This window comes from Rattus norvegicus, chromosome 20 (genome assembly GCF_021556685.1).
Source record: "Rattus norvegicus strain SHRSP/BbbUtx chromosome 20, alternate assembly SHRSP_T2T, whole genome shotgun sequence".
Taxonomy (NCBI): Eukaryota; Metazoa; Chordata; class Mammalia; order Rodentia; family Muridae; genus Rattus; species Rattus norvegicus.
The window spans coordinates 13,430,762-13,454,000 of NC_141553.1; the positions used below are offsets into that span (position 1 = coordinate 13,430,762).

The 23,239-nt window shown below is 48.4% G+C and overlaps 1 protein-coding gene across 2 annotated transcripts in view; it reads right to left on the minus strand.

Moving 5' to 3' along the window:
• Nucleotides 1-210: 210 nt before the first annotated feature.
• Slc5a1l1 (solute carrier family 5 member 1 like 1) overlaps nucleotides 211-23,239 on the minus strand; it is a 50,085-nt gene continuing 27,056 nt past the window's right edge. Inside the window, 7 exon segments of one of the 2 annotated variants that reach the window (NM_001434733.1) lie at nucleotides 211-1,306; nucleotides 3,304-3,406; nucleotides 4,319-4,534; nucleotides 9,408-9,576; nucleotides 12,683-12,833; nucleotides 14,630-14,737; nucleotides 16,849-16,984. In NM_001434733.1, the coding sequence (NP_001421662.1) occupies nucleotides 981-1,306; nucleotides 3,304-3,406; nucleotides 4,319-4,534; nucleotides 9,408-9,576; nucleotides 12,683-12,833; nucleotides 14,630-14,737; nucleotides 16,849-16,984 (1,209 nt within the window). In that variant the 3' untranslated portion in view covers nucleotides 211-980. 2 annotated transcript variants of the gene reach the window in all.

Here is a 23,239-nt window from a genome sequence, read left to right on the forward strand (position 1 = left end):
AAATATGTCGGATTGTGTGGACCCCCAGACCCATTTCTAACAGGACACACCATATTGGGGAGGGGGTGGGCACGACTGGCACTCAGAACTGTCTACTGAAGAATTAAGGAAGGAGTGAGGGACTGGGTATGTCGGTTAAGTATATCTTGAGAGTGTGGTCTTCCCAGCTCTGAGTGGGCCTTCCCCAGGTCACGTCAAGACACCTGAAAGTTTTGCTAACGACACATCATTTATTATGATCCGAGATGAAGAAAGAGAAGTTTAGGGAATTCCCATAGAGACATAGCCCAGGAGTGCCTGGCCGTATAGGCTAAAAAGAATCTCACTCAGAGCGCCCTCCTCCCCTTATTGTAAGAAACGGGGTGTGGCTAAGAAGAGCTATAGCAAAGGAGTGGACCCTCCCTCTACCCTCTAGGGAACCAGAGCAACAGAAGCCAGTTGGTGGTACGTGGTTTAAGAACCAATTCCTTTAGAGCATCCCTGACCAGCTGAAGTTTGCACCCAGGAGGTAGCTGTCGCTCCTTGGTAGCCTGAGTGGGCGTCGACATTGGTTCAACACCTGTGGGCGAGAGCCTACAGGCAAGAGTGGAGCTGGACTTTAGCCACTGGCATCCTTCAGCTGGGCCAGATGCAGAGACAGAAAAGCAATATTGAGTGGGGAGATTTTTTTTAAATATATTCCAAAATATCATAGTTTTTTTAAGCCAGCATTAAAGTTAAAAAGGAAAGCCTGTATCACCTAAGAAATTTAGAGACGAGGATTCGCCTCGGAGAGGAGCTGCAGTCCTCCACTGGCGTAATTTGTAAACACAAGGACGGCTTTGTCTCTTGTCCACGCATGCGCGCCAGTTGTTAGTGCTTGCCGCATAGCCTGCGAGCCAGTGTTCAGTGTTGGCCCCGTATTGTTGGGTCTCTATAAAGGAAACACTTCATCCCTTCATGATGAGGCAGGCAGTCTGGGAAGGGTGCGTCCTGAGTCATCAGGCAAAATAGACGTGCGCGATAATGAGAAGCAGGAACAAAAGGATCACGTTAGCCTGCACGACTCTCTTCCAGAAGGGGCTCTCCGGCTCGTCGCTCCAGTCCTTCATCCTGTCTCTGTGTTCCTCACTCTTTCTGGCCGCCATTCTCCTGGCCAGAATCTCTAAGGCCGATGACGTGTTGCTGGATACCATCTGCTTCCAGGTTTCCTCTAACTCCTCCTCGCTGGTGTTCTCGGGACCTGTCTTACACTTTAGCTCTGAATCGAGACCACAGAACAAGTCCCAGAACTTCCAGATGCAGGTGTGGGCCTCTCCAAACATACCTGGAAGAGAGGGAATGGATGGTCAGGGGATCAAGCAGGCTTGAATTCGGAAGGCAGGGAGGCCCGCTTCAGCAGCATGAAATTCCCCAGACTTCGTATATGAAAGCCCATGGCCAGCCTGTGCAAGGAAAGTCTTAAGAGAAACGACTAAGACACCGGGTCAGAAGGTGGCTTGGGAAGTATTGAGGGTGCTGGAAGCTCCGAGTCATACCCAGAACCTCTCGATTAGGCCACCCAAGTGTTATAGGAACTCCCTGTGTTACATATGTCAATATGCCATTATAATACCCTCCACCCTTGCAGGTCTGGGACAAGTAAGTGGTCTACACCTGCTGTCTTAGTCAGAATTTCTATTCCTGCACAAACATCATGACCGAGAAGCAAGTTGGGGAGGAAAGGGTTTATTCAGCTTACACTCCCACATTGCTGTTCATCACCAAGGGAAGTCAGGACTAGAACTCACACAGGGCAGGAAGCAGGAGCTGATGGAGAGGCCATGGAGGGATGCTACTTACTGGTTTGCTCCCCCTGGCTTGCTCAGCTTGCTTTCTTGTAGAACCCAAGACCACCAGCCCAGGGACGGCACCACCCACAAGGGGCTCTCCCACCTTGATCACTAATTGAAAAAATGCCTTATAGCTGGATCTCATGGAGGCATTTTTCTCAAGGGAGGCTCCTTTCTCTATGATGACTCCAGCTTGTCTCAAGTCGACACACAGAACTTGCCCCTGAAATCATTATGCTTTGGAGGACAGAGGGGACACCATGGGGCCTAGAAACAGGCGTTGTTCTCTTTAGTAACTTCTAGATCATGTTCTCTCCAGGAAGCCCTAGTCCTCTGCTTGGCTAGCAGGGACAACTGCAGACACCAGGGCGCTGGAGGACCATCCTACGGCTATCCAGATGGAGAGCCTAGTAACTTCGGAAGGCTGCCATTCCTTTCTCGGGGACTCCTAACTGGAGCTGCACATCACCCCAGAGTCTGTCTGCGCTGATGGTACTGGCTGACCCCTTAGAACCTGTGCTGGCTGGGATCAGCACCATGCTAAGTTCTATCCCATTGCTCTCGTCCCAGCCACTGCCTAGAATGTGACCTCTCCTGACCACTCCTGCGAATAGGGCCCTGCTGAGTGACAACTCCATTTCAGTCAGAGCTGGATCCTGACAGTTGTGCTGTGACCTCTGATGTCTCCCGAGCCCATGTCTCCTGTCCCTGCAAGCTGAGGCTGGAGAGGCCTCGGGGACAGTGGACAGAGACCGGTAGCCAGGGAGGACCAGTCAGTGACATAGTTCTCTCATTTTGTGGTTGAGAGTCCTCATCTCACCCCCCACCGCCCTATATCCTGTGGCTTCCGCTCTTTTTTTTTTAAAGATTTATTTTATTTATTATATATAAGTACACTGTAGCTGTCTTCAGATACACCAGAAAGGGGCATCAGATCTCTTTACAGATGGTTGTGAGCCACCATGTGGTTGCTGGGAATTGAACTCATGACCTCTGGAAGAGCAGTCAGTGCTCTTAACCGCTGAGCCATCTCTCCAGCCCTGGCTTCTGCTCTTAAATACCCACAGCATAACTCGATTGCACGCAGGCTGCGGGGAGAAGCATTGGAAATATTTGGAAGAGTCATCTAGTGATTCAGCCAGAGCTCAAAGGTCCCTTACGGGTAAAGCTATATGGTGAGCATCTGGCAGAAAGAGCACATTTTGAGGCTCCCTGGCTCTCTGCCTGGCTCTCCCATCCTTTGGCCTAATCTTTCTTCTCTTCCCTTCCCTCTGGGGTCCACGTGACTTCATAGACTCCACGTGTGGGAACAACCCCAGAAGCATTTTAGTGGGGAGAAGGCGAGCGCTTCTATCTGGATGTGTCTGTGGTGGGCGGGGAAAGGGGGTGAGGGGGGTGGGTAGAATGGCGGGTAGAAGGTGTTTGGGGCAGCTGCCCCAGCTTCAGGGTCCACACAGGACGGCTTCCCGAGGCTGCGGATGTTTCTCCTTACCTGGCTGGGATGTGAAGCTGGGGAAGGTCTTCCACCTCATATCTTTGTCTAAAGCCACTCTCCTCTGTTGGCTGTTCCGTAAACTCCAGCAAAGACCGTGGAGCTGGGTGTGGAGAGAGCAGGGTAAGAGGGTCACACCATGGGACCTCGGCCTGCAGACATATATCCAAATTGGTTCTGCTTCTCCTCTTTGTGACAGGTTTTCCCTAAGTAACCTAGGCTGCCTCGAAATTTACTGCTTACCCAGCTGACCTAAACTCATAATCCCTCTGCCTCTGTCGTCTCTAATTAACTTTTGACAACAGAGTTCACCCTTTTGTCCAGACTAGGTAAAAGCTGCAAGTAAGGTTCTCGGTCCTGCAGTTCCGTCCCGGTCTGTGTTGCTCCCTCTTGATTGACAGGAGGCTGTCCGAGGCCCTCACTCCTGCCAACACCAATTCCTTGTTGTGCTACAGTGTCAAACCACGTAGGTTAACAAGTAACAAGAGCATTTAATAGTTCATTACCCTGGACGACTTATTTAAATTCTCCAAGCCCAAGCTTTCTAGTAAGTACGTTTAACGGATGACTGACGCTTGCATCCTGTGGAGAGTAGGAAATGACTTGTGAAGAGGAGGTTGAGAGGTATCTCTGGGACCTGTAATCCTGTCCCCTGGCCTTCTACGTGGATGGCCCTGATGGCATTGGGCTATACTGAGATTAGTGAACTCAAGGCTTCAGGGACTTCAATAAGCCTTTGTAAGTCTAACTCTCAGGCTTAAATGAGTTTGTAGTTGACGGATCATTGAACAGCTTTTTGGGTTTATTATTATTATTATTATTATTATTATTATTATTATTATTGGGAATAGTTGGGCCAACACTCAATTGGAACCAGAATCCTTTGCCCATTTCTGACCTACTCCCCCTGTCTCCCCTTGGTCCCCCTATTTCTAGGAATCCAGCCATTCCCCCCTCATTTGTAATTTGCCCCTGGGACTCATCCTCCAGCCTCCTGATGGACAGTGGCACTTACATGGTCATCTGCAATCGGTTCCGTGGCTAAGGAGATGGCCAGTATGATCAGAATGGTGACCAAGAGAAGGCAAAAGCCAAAATAGAGGTAATGGAGGCCGCAGATGAATATGGGACACTGGCGGTCTTCCCCGCAGGTTGGGGGGCCATAGAAAAACTCAGCCAGCAGTCGAAAGACACCAATCGTGCTTCCCAGAATCAGCCCCCAGAAGGCACCCTGCCAAAGAATCGGGACAAGAGTTAGCCAGCAAGACTAAGTGTCTCCTTCCTCCCTTTGCCGATGAGCAGGGTTCTAAAGTTAAGAGTGTTGTAATGGGGCATTGATACCATGCAGACGAGAGTCTGTGCAAGGGAGGGGATGCCAGGCCGTGGCACTGTTTCCCTACATCAAGCAGGGGACTTAGGAAGAGTTGGAAACACTTTTAACTGAAGCATCTCAAACTGTGTCTGAAACAAACTTTGTCTTCTTTTATCTTCCGTTTCCCTACGGGGGGGGGGACCCCAGCTCTGAGATGCTCGAGTCAAACCCAGGAGCCAGCTCCAGCTTCAACTCATTCCTTTTCTATGCCATTCCCCCATGATCCCTCACCGAATTATGTTGGCCTCTGTTTCCAAAATGTGTCCTGAGCCCAGTCCCTTCCCATGACCCTCACCTCCTCCATCTGTTCTCATTCGGGGGCCCCACCTTCTTCTACTAGAGAATTCTACTAGAGAATGCCGAGCCTCTTCCTGGACCCTCCAATGACGTCTCAGCACCTGTCACTGGGATCAAGCCTCACCCCTATGCCATGCCTCACCCCTACGACATGCCTCACCCCTACACTATGCCTCACCCCTACACCATGCCTCACACCTACACCATGCCTCACCCCTACACCATGCCTCAGCCCTACGCCATGCCTCAGCCCTACGCCATGCCTCACCCCTACGCCATGCCTCAGCCCTACGCCATGCCTCAGCCCTACGCCATGCCTCACCCCTACTCCATGCCTCAGCCCTACGCCATGCCTCAGCCCTACGCCATGCCTCACCCCTACGCCATGCCTCACCCCTACACCATGCCTCACCCCTACACTATGCCTCACCCCTACACCATGCCTCACCCCTACACTATGCCTCACCCCACACCATGCCTCACCCCTACACTATGCCTCACCCCACACCATGCCTCACCCCACACCATGCCTCACCCCACACCATGCCTCACCCCTACACTATGCCTCACCCCACACCATGCCTCACCCCTACACCATGCCTCACCCCTACACTACGCTTCACCCCTATAGTGTGCTTCAACCCTACACCATGTCTCACCCCTACACCCTGACTCACCCCTACACCATGCCTCACCCCCACACCATGCCTCACCCCTACTCCATGCCTCAGCCCTATACTGTGCTTCACCCCTACACCATGGCTGACCTCACCTAGCTCCACTACTCCCTGCTGGGTCACTCAGCTCCTGTCATCTCGGCCTGCTTTGCTTTTAGCATGCGTTCTTGCCCTCGCCCTTCTTCCTGCTTAGAATTGTCTCCATGTTTTGGTGCTTCTGGCTTTGACTCCGGGTCTTCTCCCGCTGAGCCGTGTCCCTGTTTGTCCACCTTCACGGCCCACCCTGCAACCTCCAGGATCCTTCCCGAACCCAGGGCCTTGCGCTTGCTAGGCAAGCGCTCTACCACTGAGCTAAATCCCCAACCCCAGTTTTCGTCACTTTTAATTGTGTGTGCGTGCCTTTCCTAGTTGGGTTACCATCGTTATGGTGAAACGCCATGACTAGAAGCAGTTGGGGAGGAAAGGGTTTGGTTGGCTTATAGTTCCATGTCATAGCCCATCATCAAAGGAAGTCAGGACAGGAACTCAAGCAGGGCGGGAACCTGGAGGCAGGAGCTGACGTAGGTGACATGGAGGGATGCTGCTCACTGGCTTGCTCCCCATGGCTTGCTTAACCTGCTTTCATACAGAACCCAGGACCACCAGCCCAGGGATGGCACCACCCACAATGGGCTGGGCCCTCCCCCATCAATCATGAACCAAGAAAATGCCCTACAGGCTTGCCGACAACCTGATCTTATGGGGGCATTTTCTCCACCAAGGCTCCCTCCTCTCTGACGACTCTAGCTCCTGTTAAGTTGACGTGAAACTAACCAGGACAATGCCTGTGTTACAGGTTTGCTGCACATCTATGTCCAAAGGCCTCATGGAGACAGTTGTGACATACCTGATGTGCATGCTGGGGACTGAACGTGGGTCCTCTGCAAAAGTAGCAGATGCTCTTAACAAGGGAAACTATCTCTCCCACCCCACCCTGCCTCGCATCCCTTCCCATCCTCTGTGTTACTGTCACAAAGATGTATCTGCTCACTTTGTGTCCCCTGCTTCCCTCAGTTACATTGTCTGTCAGCTCTATAAAGGTAAGGACTGGAGAGTGGCTCAGGAGTCTTGCCCAGACACTCTTTCAGGCTGGGGTGGATGTAAGACAGGATCCCTACAGAAAGGGGAGGGAAAGGCTCAACATTCGGTCAAAGGACCCAAAGTAATCACTTCCTGAAGGAGATAGAAAGGAAGCTAATGACTACGCTATACAAAACTGGGCGGGAGAGAGAGAGCCTGGCAAAGAGCTTTAGGTTAATAGGGACGATGACCAAAGTACCTGCAGCATTCCTGTAACCTGGAACCAGGGACAGCAGGAGAGCTTTGGGGGTGTACCAATACCCCAAGATTGTTGTCATCTGAGAGAGGCAGACTTCTCTGACAACCTCCCCTTCCAGCCCATCCCTTTCCAAGGAGAGCGAAGTGAAGGAACTCTGGGACCCAGGTTACTCCTCTGACGTTTACACTGCCAAATTAAGTCTCAGTGAGCAGGGTGGACTGGCGTCTCTGGCAGGTGGTCTGAGGGACTGAACAGCTGAGAAAGGCCTCGGAGAGAAGTCTCCGCCAGGCGGAGCAGCCAAAATATATTCCCGGCCAAGCAAGCAGTCCATGAAGGAAGGGCCAAGGGGGAAGGAGACAGCTTAGCAGTTATCGGTTTGGAGCAGCCTGGAACTGCGGGCTGTCCGTGGAGAAGGAAGGGTCTGACACAAGTGTGCGGGGCCAGATCACAAATGGGTATGTGCATGAGAAGGTGTGCAAGGCCAGGCTGCACAATTCTGTCCAGGGTAACAACGTTTAAGACGTGATTCAAAAAAATAAAATGAAAGACAGTAAGAAATGTAAGACACTCAGGCTAATTGCACCTTTAAACATCAGGTCCAAAGGACATTCCAATTCTCTAAACCCTGAAAGGCAGTCCAAATATCCAGAAATGTGCTCAGTCTACACCAGAGGAGGATTTCTGGTGGTTAGCTAAAAGACAGCATTCTCCGGGAAACTGTGAAGCTAGTCCCCTCTACCAAAAGAACTCTACGGAAGAAAGCCGTGGAGTCACTGGCAGAAGGGACATATGACGACTCGTGGTGCCTATCAGCACATCAAAGCCCATGATGGCCACTGGACTCCCTCCGTATCACAAGACCCTGTTACACATTTCAGAGCCCATGCTAGCATGCTCTCCTCCTTACCCTAACCGTCCGCTCTATAAAGGTAAGCACTAGAGAGTGACTCACTCAGGAGTCCTATCTAGAGATTCTTTCCAGCTGGGGTAAGACAGGATCCTGAACACAGGCGAATAGTAACAGAGTATTTGAAGGGATGTGAGGCAGGGGTGGGGTGGGAGAGAAAGCTTCTTTTGTTAAGAGCATTCGCTGCTTTTGCAGAGGACCTAAATTCAGTTCCCAGAACCCATTTCGGGTATTTCGCATCCCATCTCCTCCTGCCTTACCCTAAACCCTCTCCAGCTCGTGGTCTTCCCTCTCCGAAACTACTTGTTCTCCTTAATAACCCTGCTAGCCTTGCATGCTGCTCCCCCACTCTGTTCCTAACTTTCTCACTATACTCTATTCTCTCCCTCTTCCCCTTCCTCTCCCTTACCCCCTTCCCTCTTCCTCCCCCTCTCTCTGTGTCTCTCTCCCTCCCTCTCCCTCCCCCTTCTCTCTCTGTCCCTCTCTCTCCCTCCCCTTCTCTCAGCACTGGACACTTCTTTCTCTGTTCTGGACTCTTCCTGATGCCTCTACTACTCTCTCTCTCTCTCTCTCTCTCTCTCTCTCTCTCATATCTGTAATAAAAAGCTTCTCTTTGGAGAAGGGACGCTTCCTCGAACTGCAGAGGCTCTAACAATGGACACCCAGAAAGATGTTCAACCACCAAAGCAGCGGCCAATGAGATGTATTCGTGGAGAGCGTCACACCGAGAATGAAGTAAAGTCCAGGGATCCAATCAGATGTGGAGAAGGTGGAGACAGAATAGCGTACAAGAAAAGGACTAAAAGGTTGGCGGGTTTGTGATGTTCTACGTAATGGGGGAGTTCAGGGGCGTCTTAATTCATACATTTGCCCTGTTGATGTTTCTCTTTAATGTATAGCGAGCGTTTAGCTTCGTTTACTAAAGGACCACAGCTGTGGACAACTGTATGCCTATGATTTCATTTGAGAAATGCCATCATACTTTAATACTTTGTATAAAGGAAATTTTGGTTCAATCATGCTATGGAGCAGTCATGCCGCCAGTTTATAGGCAGAGTATTGTTGGTAAAATAAAGCATCCATTGAGACCTTTTGGTTTTGGGGGGCTTTTCTTGTGGGAGTGTCTTTCTTTCTCTTTCTTTTTGGTCTGAATCGTGACTGAGGAAAGTGGAGGAATCTACCGCTGGAACTCAATGCAAAGTTTCTTAGGGGCAACTACACAGTTTAGGGGTTCACTCGGGGTTCTATCACTTCCACAAGCGTAAGGGGTGGGGAGGCAGCTTCCTCTGGCTGGGACAGAAGTAGGTTATTTTTACAAAGGGCAGAAAACAAAGAAGATCAATTCCTTACCCTCGGAGCACAACAGTGAGTTTAGACCAACTCCACTGGGAAAGAAAGAGGTCATCTCTCGGAAAGCACATGGTGCCCTCGTGCGAACGACCCTGATACCCAAGAGGCCTCGCTGAGGCAGCTCTCGTGAAGGCATCTACGGTATGAAGACAGCCCCGCACTCCGTGCCACGTGGATACCCACCTGCTCGTTCACCCTCTTGCAAAACACAGCCAGCAGAAAGACGGCAGTCACGCTCGGTGTCAGACAGCTCTTAAGAATCTGCATGTACTCAAACAGTGTCTCGCTGGGTGCCATTTCTATAATGGGGATCCAGACAATGGTGACGGCAAGTAAGATTATAACGAAAAACCTGTGGATTAAACCAACACTCAGTGTTGATTTGAAGATTTTTCTCCTGCCAATCCTAAGTCATAGCTTTTCCTTAGTCGCTTATGTTAATTATTATGACTACAATTGTTGCAATTATGATCTATTTGGGGGAAAGTTTAGTTACCTGCTGAGAATATATGTTCTTCCGTATTTGAAAGAAATGCACTATAGATGTCTGCTAGAATCTATTGGATCTGCGACGCCATTTAAATCAGATGTTTCCCTGTCTGTTTTTTTGGTAGAGTAAGTTGGAGAGACTGGACTACTGCCATCACGGACACTATTCAGTTGGGACTAATCTGTTTCTTTGTATCTGGTGGGGTTTGTTTTATGAAGTTGAGCTCACCAGGATTCTTCTGTTGCTCATAAGGAAACAACTCTCTTTGCCCTTTCAGATGAACTTTGAAGTCTATATTTTGTTCTTATTAAAGTAGGTATTAAAATATCTAAACCTACAGAGACCACATGTACTTTACAGTGAGTTTTGACACAGAATTGAGCTGTCACTAGGAAGCTTTTCCCCCAAGATTGTGTTGTGCTTAAATATGCCTAAAATAAACTGTTCGGTGTCCAAGACTCACTCGGGTTTAAACTACAACTGCCTACTGGGTCGTTTGAAACAGACCTCCTCCTTGCCTCACGTAGACCAGCACTCTGCTGGATGTGGTGTTTGCTGAGATAACACATGCACACACCAATCTGCCAGTTTGTGTCTCTTCAATACAGAATCAATACCATTAGTATCTGGAGTCCTTGAACTAAGTCCTAACTCCTGTCACTTTGCTGAGTCTGCTGTGTTTCATGTTTTCTTACTCCTCATTTGCTTACCCACTCTTCCGGTGTAGCCTTGTAGATATGTTTTTCTTTCCCTTCAGTCCAAAAGATTCCTTCAAATACAGTCTGTAGTGTTGTGGTTTGCCCTGAAGTTATCTGTATTTTGATGCTAATTCCACTGCCCCAAGGACGGCTGCCTAGTCACTACTCAGAACTCAGGTGACTTCACCGGAACCACTTCCCTCATTGAATTTGTAAAATACAGGTGAGGGGCAGGTACAGGATAGAAGGAGGCCTGTCATTGGAGGAGGAGGAAGGATGGGTGGGAGAGAAGTTTGAAGGAAGAGGAGGAGACTAGAGGAAAAAGGAGAGACAGGAGAGGAGAGACAGGAAGAGACAGGAGAGGAGAGGGTGAGAAGCCATGGCAGATGACGTTATGATTCTGCTCTGTGTATTTACAGGTTGTTATCAATGTTCCTAAGGGATGGATGGTACCGGGCTTTGTATGTTTAAGTGGGCAATTATATCTTACCAATTGGGTCAAAGATTATTGTGTTGTGTGTTATTTTATGTGAGGGTTTGAGTGTAGGAAAGTGTGCGGCTGGGATGTGTTTCTGCCAAGATATCTAGCAGATATCTTGGGGCACCATGGTGCTGGACCCAGCGAGGTAAAAGACAACCAATACTTTTTTATTTTTATATATTTTTACAACAACATGTAGAGCTGGCCTTTAGTAGTCATAAATCCCTGTAACCCATTTTTTTTATCATAGGGTGGTTTTTCTTTCTCCTTCAATCATAGAAGATAATCTTGCTGGGTATAGTAGTCTGGGTTGGTAGTTGTGTCCTGCAGAACTTGAAATATTTTATTCCAAGTCCTCCTTGGTTTCAAACTTTCTGTTGAGAAGTATGCTGTTATTCTGATGGGTCTGCCTTTGTATATGACTTGGTGTTTCTGTCTTGTAACTTTGAATATACTTTCTTTGACCTATATACTTAGTATTTTAACTATAATGTAACACATGGAGAATCGACATCCTTATTTCATTCAACCATTTGTGATCTCCTAAAATTCATTCAAGAGTTTTTGTCTTCTTTGGGTCTTTGAACACAATTACAAGCACTCGTTTGAATTCTTTGTTTGGAATTTCATCTAATTCACACTCTTCAGAGGCTTAGTCATCCTTGGGGGAAATCATACCACCTTGCTTTTCATGCGTCTTACATGTTTAATCTTTGCGCATGTGAAGTTAAGCCACAACGTTAAATTACGCGTATTCTTTGTGTTGCTATGTTTGCATGTTTAAGAAGAACTAGACTGTATTACAGCAAGGTGTCTCTTTCCTCTGGTAGATTGAATTCTCAGTATTCCACTGACAGTAGAATATTCCTTGCTGCTGCTGCTGCTGCTGCTGCTGCTGCTGCTGCTGCTGCTGCTGCTGACCAGTCTCAGATCTCCTGACATTCTTTCCTGGGCTCTCAGAAATGCTTATCACATACAGATGCTAGTCCCATAAGTAGACAATCCTGCATGGGTCAGCTCACAGATTGGTCACAGCTCGAAGGAGGTGTGGCACACTTGGAACCCGAGTCTACATTCCCCTCCAGACTCTGGTGCTAACCAAGTTCTCACCTCACTGTGTTTTATGTGCTTTTGGGTTTGTGGCTTTTTTGCGGGGGCGGGGGGAATTTGTTGATTTGGGTCGGGTTTTTTGTTTTGTTTTGTTTTTGCTTGCTTGCCTGCTTGCTTGATTTAAAGGAGGGAAGATGAGCCACAGAGTTAGGTGGGTAAGGAAATGAGGAGCATCTAGGAAGAGTTGGAGGAGTTAAGTGTGATCATAATATATTGATGAAAAACTTTCTTTTCCCAATTAAAAAGAGAAAAGTGAGAATTGCTTTTAACAGTTTTCCTTGGGATTAAGTAAAATAGTAGCTCAGCTTATATAAATATCCCTTGATGGACTGTTTAGAAGAGGTACATTAAACTGCTCATTTTTAGTCCCATTATAATCAGTACTTTTTTCTAACCACATGAAAACCAGCCCCTTACATTATCATCGAGAAGCTGCATAAAAAATATCCTCCCCCCCGGGGTTGGGGATTTAGCTCAGCGGTAGAGCACTTGCCTAGCGAGCGCAAGGCCCTGGGTTTGGTCCCCAGCTCTGAAAAAAAGAAAAAAGAAAAAAAATATCCTCCCACCCACATAGACTGAGGGGGGAAAAATGATAACTCTATGTCAGGTATCAACAGCCTGCTTTCCAGGCAGTCACTGACATCACTGACTGACTGACTGACGTGACTGGATACCTCACCTGCCGGCTATCATGAGCTCCTTCTCTGTGGCGGTGGGCCGGATCCAGGTGTAGATGTTCAGCGTGAACAGGGCGCTGGAGCTGTTGAAAATGGACGTCAAGGAAGACATGAGGGAGGCACACACTGTGGACAGCATAAAGCCTTGTAAGCCTGGAAGGAAAAAAGGAAAACATTTCCTGGACTGTCAGCTCTCTGATCAGGCCAGAGAAGGCCTCCACCTCCCAAGAGACATTGTTAAAAAACAGTGTGTGCTTTCGGACAAGCAGTCTGTGCAAACCTGGAGTGGAATTCCACCTTAGACACTGGGTTACACTTGTTCTTCGTGGGTGACAGGACAATAGTTTCCCGCTGCGTCCTTACAGAATAATGGGAGCTACAGTTCTTGGAGCATTAGTCTGTGCCGGATTAACTACCCTTACTTACTACAGCCCTGTGAGATGACTGTGTATGCCCCAACTTGGAGAGGTCCTTGCTATAGGCAAGAAGTATGGCTCTTCATCTGGGAAGTGGGCAGACATGAGGCCATTAAGATGTAGGCATTAAGCCAGGGGTTTTGGGATGAAGTCCAAGATGGTGTGAACCAGGAGGTCCCCGCCTTTCTCTTCCAGTCAGAAGTAACCCTCCCCAAAGCCAGGGGAAGATAGATCACACAAAATAGTACATAAAGCCAACACCTGGTTCTGGATTCCAAAGTGACCACGGGGCCCAAGACCCACTTCCAGGGCCCTAAGCTCACCTAATAAAGCTATACCAATACCCTACCAGCACAGCACCACTTCTTCCTTACCTTATACCCCAGCCCAAGGTGAGATCAGGGAAACCCACCTGAGAGCTACCCCCAGTAAACCTGCCTTTATACTTTAATTTGGCTCAATTTGGTTTATTGGGTCTGTGGAGAGGCCATGCAGCATAGAAGATAAGTAGATGAGTTCACATAGTGCCCAGAGGAAACTTCATCCAACTTGGTACCCCTACTTGCTGCCTGGTAGGGGTGCTGCTCTGTTTGAATTTTTTGTTTTGTTTTGTTAAAAAAAATCCAACAGAGATTCTCCTTGTAGCCCTCGCTGTTCTAGAACTCACTCTTTAGACCAGGCTGTCCTTGAACTCGCAGATTCCTTCACCTGCCTCTACCTCCCGAGCGCTGGGGTTTTAATTCACGTGCCACCACTGCCCGGCTGAAAGTTTCTTTGTGCTATCAGGAGACTCCAAAGGTAACCAGCACCCTACCTGAAAACTCCCTGTGGCAGGATCCCAACTGATTTTAGTGGGCCCTTCAGGGCTAGAAGACACAAGACTGGGATTCCAGAACCTTCCCTCCTTTAAGCACTACCTTCCAGTCCTAGCCCTGGCTGCTTTAAAATAGGGTACTTCCCAAGGCTCAGGATCAGAATTAGACAGCTCCCTTCCTAGTCTGTAACGTGGCCAGTGTCTCCCTGGGTCTGTATCGGAGTTTACGGAGATGCTGATCTCCAGGGACGCACAGACTTTTTGTTTCCTCTTTAAAAATATTTATTTGGTTATTTCATTGGAATCTGGTGAGGTAAATGTGAAAGCTCACTGCCACCTATTAAAGAACGGTGGCTGATTGCCGGGCAACCACCTGGCCCTTTAACTAACCCCACAGTATAATGAGCAGTTTGAGGATAACTCTGTTCTTGCTGGTGTTTGCGTTCCGAGGGCTTACAACAACGACTTAACCAGTTTTCTGAATAAATAAGCAGGTGACCTAAATAACTGAATCAAGCAAGAGTGTCCATGCTGTCCTCCGTGAGGAAGTGTATGTACTTCAGTGTGGGAAGGAGAGAGGGGGGTCGGTCAACACCTTGCTCCTACCGGAGTAAGCAAAAAAAGCAGAATGATTGGCTGGCTGGTGAGGAAGCCTTTTCTGTAGGATCCGCCTACTTGCCTTTCCAGCGGGACCCTTGGTGGAGAGGCTGGCTGCTTACCAGAAGGCATCACTCCTAAGACCAGCACCGGGTAAGCCAGGGCACTACAACCGGTTCCTCTGCCACAGAACTTCTCACATTCCGAAGGTACGACGCATGCCACTTGATCTGCAGAGAGACGTGTGGGTTAGATCAACATCCTGGTTATCGAGCTCTCAACTCTGAGCTTGGGGGAAGGGAAGCAGACTAGGAATCGTACTCGGACAGGTAAGTGTCAGATTCCTGATCCGCCATAGGCTGACCCAATCCACGATCTTCTATACAAAGGAACGAAGATCTGGGACTCGGGATCCAGGAAGTCAAATGATCTGTCCCTCTACTCACCCCAGAGCAAGCCACAGAACCTCTCCAAGGCTTTCAAAGGCCCTAGTGAAGTGTTAAGGAGGCCCGCGAACCATCCACCATGTTCTAACGTTGGAACTCAGAAATCCACTACCCTTTGCCCCAAGATGGGCATAGTTCAGCGTGGTAAATTAGACTCTCCCGAGTCATGGAGAGCAGAGAGGTCGATTTTCTAGTTATAAATCTCCATCAGATCAGATGGCGATGCTTGATTACTAAAGAGCAAATGCGAAGATAGTCTCCTCTCTATTAAAGCTGGGGGGAAATGGGCACGGGGAAAGAAGCACGCCTGGGGCAGATGGAAAGGTGAGGTAGAGGGAGAGATGGCCGCCGCTCATGTGACTTAACACTAAGAACTGCTCTCCATTTTCTTTGGCCTTGACAGAAACACTTAGCAGGATGCAGTGCTAGAATTCTCCCGTGCTACTAGGGGTTTTTTGTGTGAACTTAACACAAGCTTCATCTGGGAAAAGAGAACTTCAACTGAGAAAATGTCTGTAGGGGGAGGTGCTGTTTCCCTAATAGGTTCTTGATTTGGGCAATAAAAAGAAGGCGGAAGCTAATTGCTGGGTGAAGGGTAAAGGAAGAAGAGGCTCGAGGAAGGAGAAAGGTCTTTCTCCAGACTATGGAACAAGAAGCATGAACAACCACATAAGATCTTGAGCTAGAACCTTCCTCCATCAGCGGAGGCTGGCTGATTCAGACCAGCTGATATAGAAGCTGATAAGTTTAGGGCAGAAGAATCTGTGCCCAGCAATTGTGTTATCTGGCAACTTCTAAGATAATACAGCCTGCCAATGTTTTTCTGCCTCAGAGCAAAGGTGGGCAGAGAAAGAGAAGCCCGGTAGCTAGAGACTTTCCCCGGGTTACTGAGCTAAACAGGGAGGGGCTGGAGGACCCGGGTCGCAGCTCCCAGGAAATGCAGGAACTGGCCACTGGTGAAGCTAAGCCAAGAGGAACGGACAAGTGGGGAATGGGACGCACCAGCTACAGCGGATCTCGGAGCTAAGCCAGAAAAGAGGGCTGTGGTCCCAAGCAAAGGAGAAAGCATGTTTCTAAAATTACACGCAACATATGTCATCATTGGATTGACCCATAGTTAAATCTGTGTGTCATTTTCTTAATTTAATGATTTATGGGGGGAGGCCCAGCCCACTGTGGGTGGTGCCACCCCCTAGGCATTGGGAGGTTCCAGGGTTTTCTAAGAAAGCAGGCTGAGCAAGCCATGAGGAGCAAGCTAGCAATGGGTTTTCCTCCATGGCGGACTTCAGTTCCTACCTCCAGGTTTCTGTCTTGAGTCCCTACCCTGACTTCCCTCAGTGATGGACTGTTTCTACCCTCAAGTTGCTTTCAGTCATGCTGTTTAATCATACCAACAGAAACACTTAACTGGGGTACTACACCTACCAGAGTGACTGTTCCCTTACCTAACCAATAAGCAAGAGACAGGTCAAGCTAGCAAAAGTGAGTCAACACGGGGATGAAATACATTATGGAATGAGTATTAGGAGAGGCAGGCAAGTTGTTAATAGTATTTAGTGGAAAGAATGTGGGCCTTTCGAGTCTTTCTTTCCCAAGCAGCCTCTTCTGGATTGTCTCTTGAGTTGGACAAGCGCTGTGAATGTTCAATCTGGGGCTGTAAGAAACACAGTACCAAAGAGGTCCGGGTTCAGCACCTGAGGCACAGGGCATGAGGCCTTCCATGGGACAGAGCAACCCAACTCCTAAAGACTGTTACAAAGTTGTGTCTGGGCTTCTGGTGGGGAGGAAGGTGACTGTGTCGAGGCAACCCCAATAACCACCACACCTGGGGAGAGAACATATTCCAAATGTCCTCCAGGTCACCAAGAGAGTGGTGACAGAAGTCAAGAATTTACCTGGGAACAAGACGCGGCTGATCATCCCTGGCATCACCATGAGGAACATGGGAAGCAGCTTTAGGTAGCCACACAAGAGGCAGCCACCTTCCATGTGAAGCCGGCTCTTTCCCGCCAGAAACCGCTGGACAGAAACCTGCCGTGGAGGGAAGAGTGGGCGGAGTCAGAGGTGGATCAGAGGCTGGGCTAACCTCGGCTCAGACGCTTGTCTCTGATACATCAGCATGATTTCTAGTCTGCTGGGGTTTGCTAAGATGCTCAGTCTCCAGCCGTACATCTCTGAGCCGTCCAGGGTTGGAGGGACATCGGTTACAAATGGGCACATCTTGCCCCGTTCGCTGCTGATGGACGGAACGAGGTCATCGTGTACGGCTTAGGCCTCACTGCTAGCATAGCATGCCAGCCGTGGCAATGGAAGACTCGCAAGCCCCTGGCACGGGCAAGATTTCCTCCTTTCTGCCACACAGGAGTAGGCCCTTATGACTGAGAAGAATGAAGGTAAGGCTGTGGAAATGAAATAACCAAGTGTTCAAGTGAAGCTTCAGTCATCAAGACTAAAATGATTCGGTCCCCAGCTCCGAAAAAAAAAAAAAAAAAAAGACTAAAATGAGCTCCTACAGCCTTTTCTTTCGGGCTCTTCTCCCCCACCTCCCCACCCCCACACAGCCCTGGTTTGTCCTGGAACTCACTCTGTAGACCAGGCTGGCTTTGAACTCAGAGATCTGCCTACCTCTGTGCGCCACCACCGCTGGTTGGTCTACAGCCTTTTCATGGATAGACTTTCTTGCTGGATTTAAAGGTGCATGCTTGGATTGACCCGGCGCTCAGTAGGCAGAGGAAAATGGATCTCTGTGGGTTTGAGAGCATACTGATCTATGTAGAGCGCCCTGGGCCAGCCAGTGGTATACAGTCAAACCCCATTTCAAGAAAGAAAAGGAAATATAGATTCTCCCATTGTTTAGGGACCAATTTCCTGGTGTCAGTACTAAAAGAGACATCATGACATCAGACCAAAGGGAAGGGAACAGCCAGAGGGTGGAGAAAAATCCGCCAAGAGTAAATCAGTGTGGTAATGTGACTTAACAGAGGAAGTTAGAATTTCCTTTTTTTTTTTTTTTTTGCCCCCATTTTCTTTATTTTCAAAGTATATTTTTAATGACTGGAGAAGAATGGAATTATGATACTGCCCCATGTGAGAGGGCTACAGGCAAGCTGCCTGTGGCATCCCTCCGGGTGGACTGGTGCCAATGCCGCGTGTGTGGAGGGAACACGGGCTACAGTTCCTGGCCACAGAACATCTGGTCTCCCACGGAAAGTACCAAACTTGAAATTGTGTAAAAGAGACACTGTGGAAGCCACCGTTGAAATTAAAACCCATCTTCTTGAGATTACAGAGGGAAAGAGGGTAACCACGCGGAAATAAAAGGAACTGAGAGCTTTTATAATTACTGAAATGGAAGTAAATGCCTGATCCAGGAGTCATGGTGAGTCCTAAACAGAAGTGGGCAAGAAGGGCTGGTCTCCTGCGGAACGGAAAGCAGAGGCAGAAATGACTCCCTAAGCTGAAGGGGGTGACGTAACTGTCCACCCGGAGTCCTGAACTCGCCAGCCTACTGTCGGCTGTAACTGACGGAAAGGGTCACTTTAAAATGGTGGTGGGCCAAGCCACTTACAGTTCCCTATCTTTTTCCTTCTTATTCAATTAAAAGTTTGTATTAGGACGCTTGTCTGGCCGTTATGATCCTGGGTTCCATCCCAGCACGACAGCTTTGCCTCCTCTTATGCAGTTTCCTTCTTGGCGTGGGCAGTTGTAGATTGTACGCCTGTGCTTTTGGTTAAGGTAGCTTTATGTTTTCAACATGGAGACAACATAAAGTGAATGAATGCTCCTCCAGTCTTCCGCATGATTCAGTGTCTTCAGACAGATTAGCTACGATCAGCGGGGTCGACCTTATTTTAGTTTGGTTTGGTTTTGTTAGTGTCGGGATGATGGTGATGATGGTGATGATGGTGGTGATAATGATGGTGATGACGATGGTGATGATGATGGTGATGACGATGGTGATGACAGTGATGATGATGGTGATAATGATGGTGATAATGATGGTGATGATGGTGATGACGATGGTGATAATGATGGTGATGATAGTGATGACGATGGTGATAATGATGGTGATGATGATGGCAATGACGATGGTGATGGTGATGATGATGGTGACGACGATGATGATGGTTATGATTATGGTGGTGACGTTGATGATGATTACAGTGCTTGAGATCAAATTCAGAACCTTGAAAGCTAAGTAGAGGGCTGGGGATTTAGCTCAGTGGTAGAGCGCTTACCTAGGAAGCACAAGGCCCTGGGTTCGGTCCCCAGCTCCGAAAAAAAGAACCAAAAAAAAAAAAAAAAAGAAAAGAAAAAGAAAGCTAAGTAGAGACTCTGGGACTGAGTTACAGCCCTAGCCCTTGGCCTCACTGGATAAGATCTTTAGTCTTTGAACATTTCACACGCGTCTGTCTACAGTGAAACCGTTCCACGCTGCCACCCTGCACCTTCCTCTGGATCACCTCCAGCACATCCCCCTCTCAGGCGTCTGTCGTTTTTGTTTTTTCCGTAGTTAAGTCACTAAGCCCTGTCTGCTCTGCCTATATGTACACTAGTGTAGCTCCACGCACTGGAGTATGGGTAACCTACTGTGGCCGCATCTCCGAAACAGAATAATTCTCCTCCCACAGAAGCCATCTGTAGAGGGCCGCTATAACATTCGCCACCACAAGATGGCGCAGGCTTCCACTGCGCCCCACGTGGAAGGCCAGGATAGCTTCCGCCATTACAAGATGGCGCTGGCCTCCGCCGCGCCAGCCGACTTCCTTTCAGGAAGTTAACTGTGTGCGCATGTGCAAGAGTGCCTTTGTGCCAGGTCTTTGCCCACTCCGGGGCATGCCTAATGAGATCATGGGTAAGCGACCAATCAGGTGTGGATGCGCCGTGCTAGGGTGTATATAAGCCGCGCCATGCGGGCGCGCGGGGCTTCTCCTTAAGATTAATAAAAGTTTGGCTGCAGCAAGGATTCGTATGTCCCCGTGTGTTTTCTTGCTGGCGAGGTCGCGCGCGGGACAGCCATCGACTGTAACTAGCTCCTCAGTTAGGGGTCAGGACTCATGAGTTTCTCCCTCGTCTGTTCTGGGATTTTGGCTTGGCTTGATTGGTCAGCAATATAAAAAATAAAACTGATAAAAGCCAACAATGGGAGTGAATGAGAGAGAGTCAAGATGGGAAAAGCGGAGGCAGAGGGAGGGAGAGAGGAGAGAGCAACACCGCTTAGGATGTTTGAAAAAGCCACGGGGAGACATTCTTTTATGATGATCTCGGGGCATGGTGGCGGACACCTTTAGTCCCAGCAACTCAGGAGGCAGAGGCAGGCAGATCTGTGAGTTCGAGGCCAGCCTAGGCTTGTACATTCCAGGACAGCCAGGGCTACCTAGAGGAAACCCTGCTTCAAAAAACAAAATAAAATAACGCAATATAATATAGAAGAAATCCATGATGCCTCCTCCCTACCATGTTGGATTCTTTTTATAGGAAAAACCAGGTTCAAAGGTTTAAAAGGCAAGATGGGAAGCAATATTACTAGTCAATTTTTTTTAATTCTTCTAAGACTTATTTATTTATTATATATATAAGTACACTGTAGCCATCTCCAGATACCAGAAGAGGGCATCATATCTCATTACAGATGGTTGTGAGCCACCATGTGGTTGCTGGGATTTGAACTCAGGACCCCTGGAAGAGCAGTCAGTGCTCTTAACCGCTGAGCCATCTCTCCAGTCCCTGTCACCTGATCTTTAAGCTGATTGGCCCTGAGTGAGGTAAGAGGGATGGCAGATGGGCAGTGAACAGGGGAGTTTCAGAACATTGAGATAGCAAAATAGAAATGTTCCAGCCATAACTTTTTGGCCTATTAGTAGCATTCTTCAGTGTCAGCTGTGGATAATTGCTTCTGGGAAGTGGAGTCTGAGAGCCTGAACTTAATTTCACTGGATGGGCAAAATGGAGACAAAATACAAAATGGCTACAGTGATGCTAAAAGGAGCGGGCCTGAACAGAGGCCATTAAAGAGCCAGGCTGACGGGGCTGGGGATTTAGCTCAGTGGTAGAGCGCTTACCTAGGAAGCGCAAAGCCCTGGGTTCAGTCCCCAGCTCAAAAAAAAAAAAAAAAAAAAAAAAAAAAGAAGAACCAGGCTGACTAAGGATTTACCTAAGGCTGAATTGAAAAGTTTCTTCGGTGGAGGAAATTTTAAGACAGCATAGTGTTCAATCAATAGCATGGTTGTTATTAGTAATGCACACTAAGGTTTAAAATGAAAAGGAACAGGTCGGACATAAATAATGGAGAGAGAGAGAGGAAACTCAATGTTACAGCCAGGGTCACACTGGAAGAGAGAATGTAATTGTTAGGGAGGTTAGCACCATTGAGGAAGGGCCTGATCCAAGCTAGAACAATGGAAGACTCAACCAGCCAAGCTTCCAACTCAGACAAAGACAACCTATGGCATTTTCTGCTTCTAGAAAGCAAATGGATTTTTGTTTGCCTGCCTGCCTGCCTGCCTGCTTGCTTGCTTGTTTTTTGAGGCAGGGTTTTCCTGTGTATCCTGGAACTCTGTAGACCCTGCCTCTGCCTCTCAAGCAATGGGATTAAGGGCTTTACCACCTTTAAAAAGCTACTACCAATGCTGTTTTCGAAGGGGCCAGGATCTGTCCTGAGCTGGCCATAGAGCTTGGCTTTGGAGGCATGAAGAATGCAGGAGGAGTGAGTGGATTCGTGGGTTCCTCCTCCAGTCTCAGAGAGTAGTTGAAGCCAGGCAGTGTGTGGAAGGGGAGGCCCTGTGTCAATGTTCCAAGAGGGCAAGAGCCCCGAGGGGCCATTGTTCAATGCTGTGAAAGTGAATCCTGATTTTCAGAGAAGACTTCAAGATGTTAAAAGTTCCAGAGCTGTGGAATACCTTCCAAAGAGAGTTTCACACAGGGATTGAAGCAGCCTGGAGATGTCTCTTGCAGGCTGTAAAGCTGGTAGAATGTAAACACTTGAGCCCTTTGACACTGGAGAGATAATTCTGGGATTTGCTGTTTGTTCAGGGGATGGGGGGAGGTTTAATGGTTCTGGTTCCTCGAATGCTTTCTCTAAGCTGTGCTTCCTACAGAATTGCATTACCTTCCCCTTCCCTTTCTTCCTTCCAGTCCCTCCCCAGCTACCCTCACTCAGCCCCTCCCACAGACACCCCTACTTTCAGGTTCATAGACTCCTCTTTGTCATTGCTAAATGCGTATGTGTGTTGTGCACACATATGTGCACACAGATATGTGCAAATGCATCCTGCTGGGTCTAAACAAACACATGGCAGAACAAGCTACAAGGCCAGGCACATGCCATCACATCGAGGCCGGACAAGACAACTCAGTAGGAGGGAAAGGGTCCCACAAGTAGGCAAAAAAAAAGTCAAGGACAGTTTCCATTCCCACTGTTATGATTTCCACAAGAACACCCTGCCATAACATATATTCCAAAGACAGACCCTTACAGTTTCTCTGATCTCTGCAAGTTCCCATGAGTCCCAGTCAGCTGATTCTGGGGGCTGTGTTCTCCTGGTGTGTCCCTGACTCCCTGGTTCCTTCAATCCTTCCTCTCCCACCAATAAATGGAGTTCCCACCCACCCCTTGTCAAAGAAGCTTCTTTTTGCAGCTGATAGAGAGCACTACGGATGCTGTTTTAGTGTTTGATTGCTGTGAAGAAACACTATGACCATGACAGCTCTTATAAAAGAAAGAGGTTTGGTCCATTATCATCATGGTGGGGAGCATGGTAGCATCCAGGCAGACATAATGCTGGAGAAGTAGCTGAGAGTTCTACATCTAGATCCAAAGGCAGCAGAAAAGGGAAACATTGGACCTGGTTTGGGCTTTTGAAATCTCAAAGCCCTCCCCTGGTGACACACTTCCTCCAACAAGGCCACACCCATTCCAACAAGGCCACACCCACTCCAACAAGGCCATACCTTCTCAAGTAGTGCCAGCCCCTGAGATTACCCAATCAGATATATGAGCCTGTGGGGGCCATTCTTACCCAAACCAACACAGGTGCCCAACCCCAACTGATACATCTGCAATGTGGCTCCTGTATCAAAGGCTCATGGGACATTGAAGAAGAGAAGGTAGAAATACTGTAAGAGCAAGAGGATGAACACATCTTCTGTATGTGTCAAGAGAATTGTACCTGCAAAAAATTTTTTCAATAATATAGATGCTTAAGCAAAGCCTGAAAAATGATTCCACCAGCTGACGTGCCACTGTGGATGGGGGAAACTTCACAATGCCCTGCACCTAGATGAAGG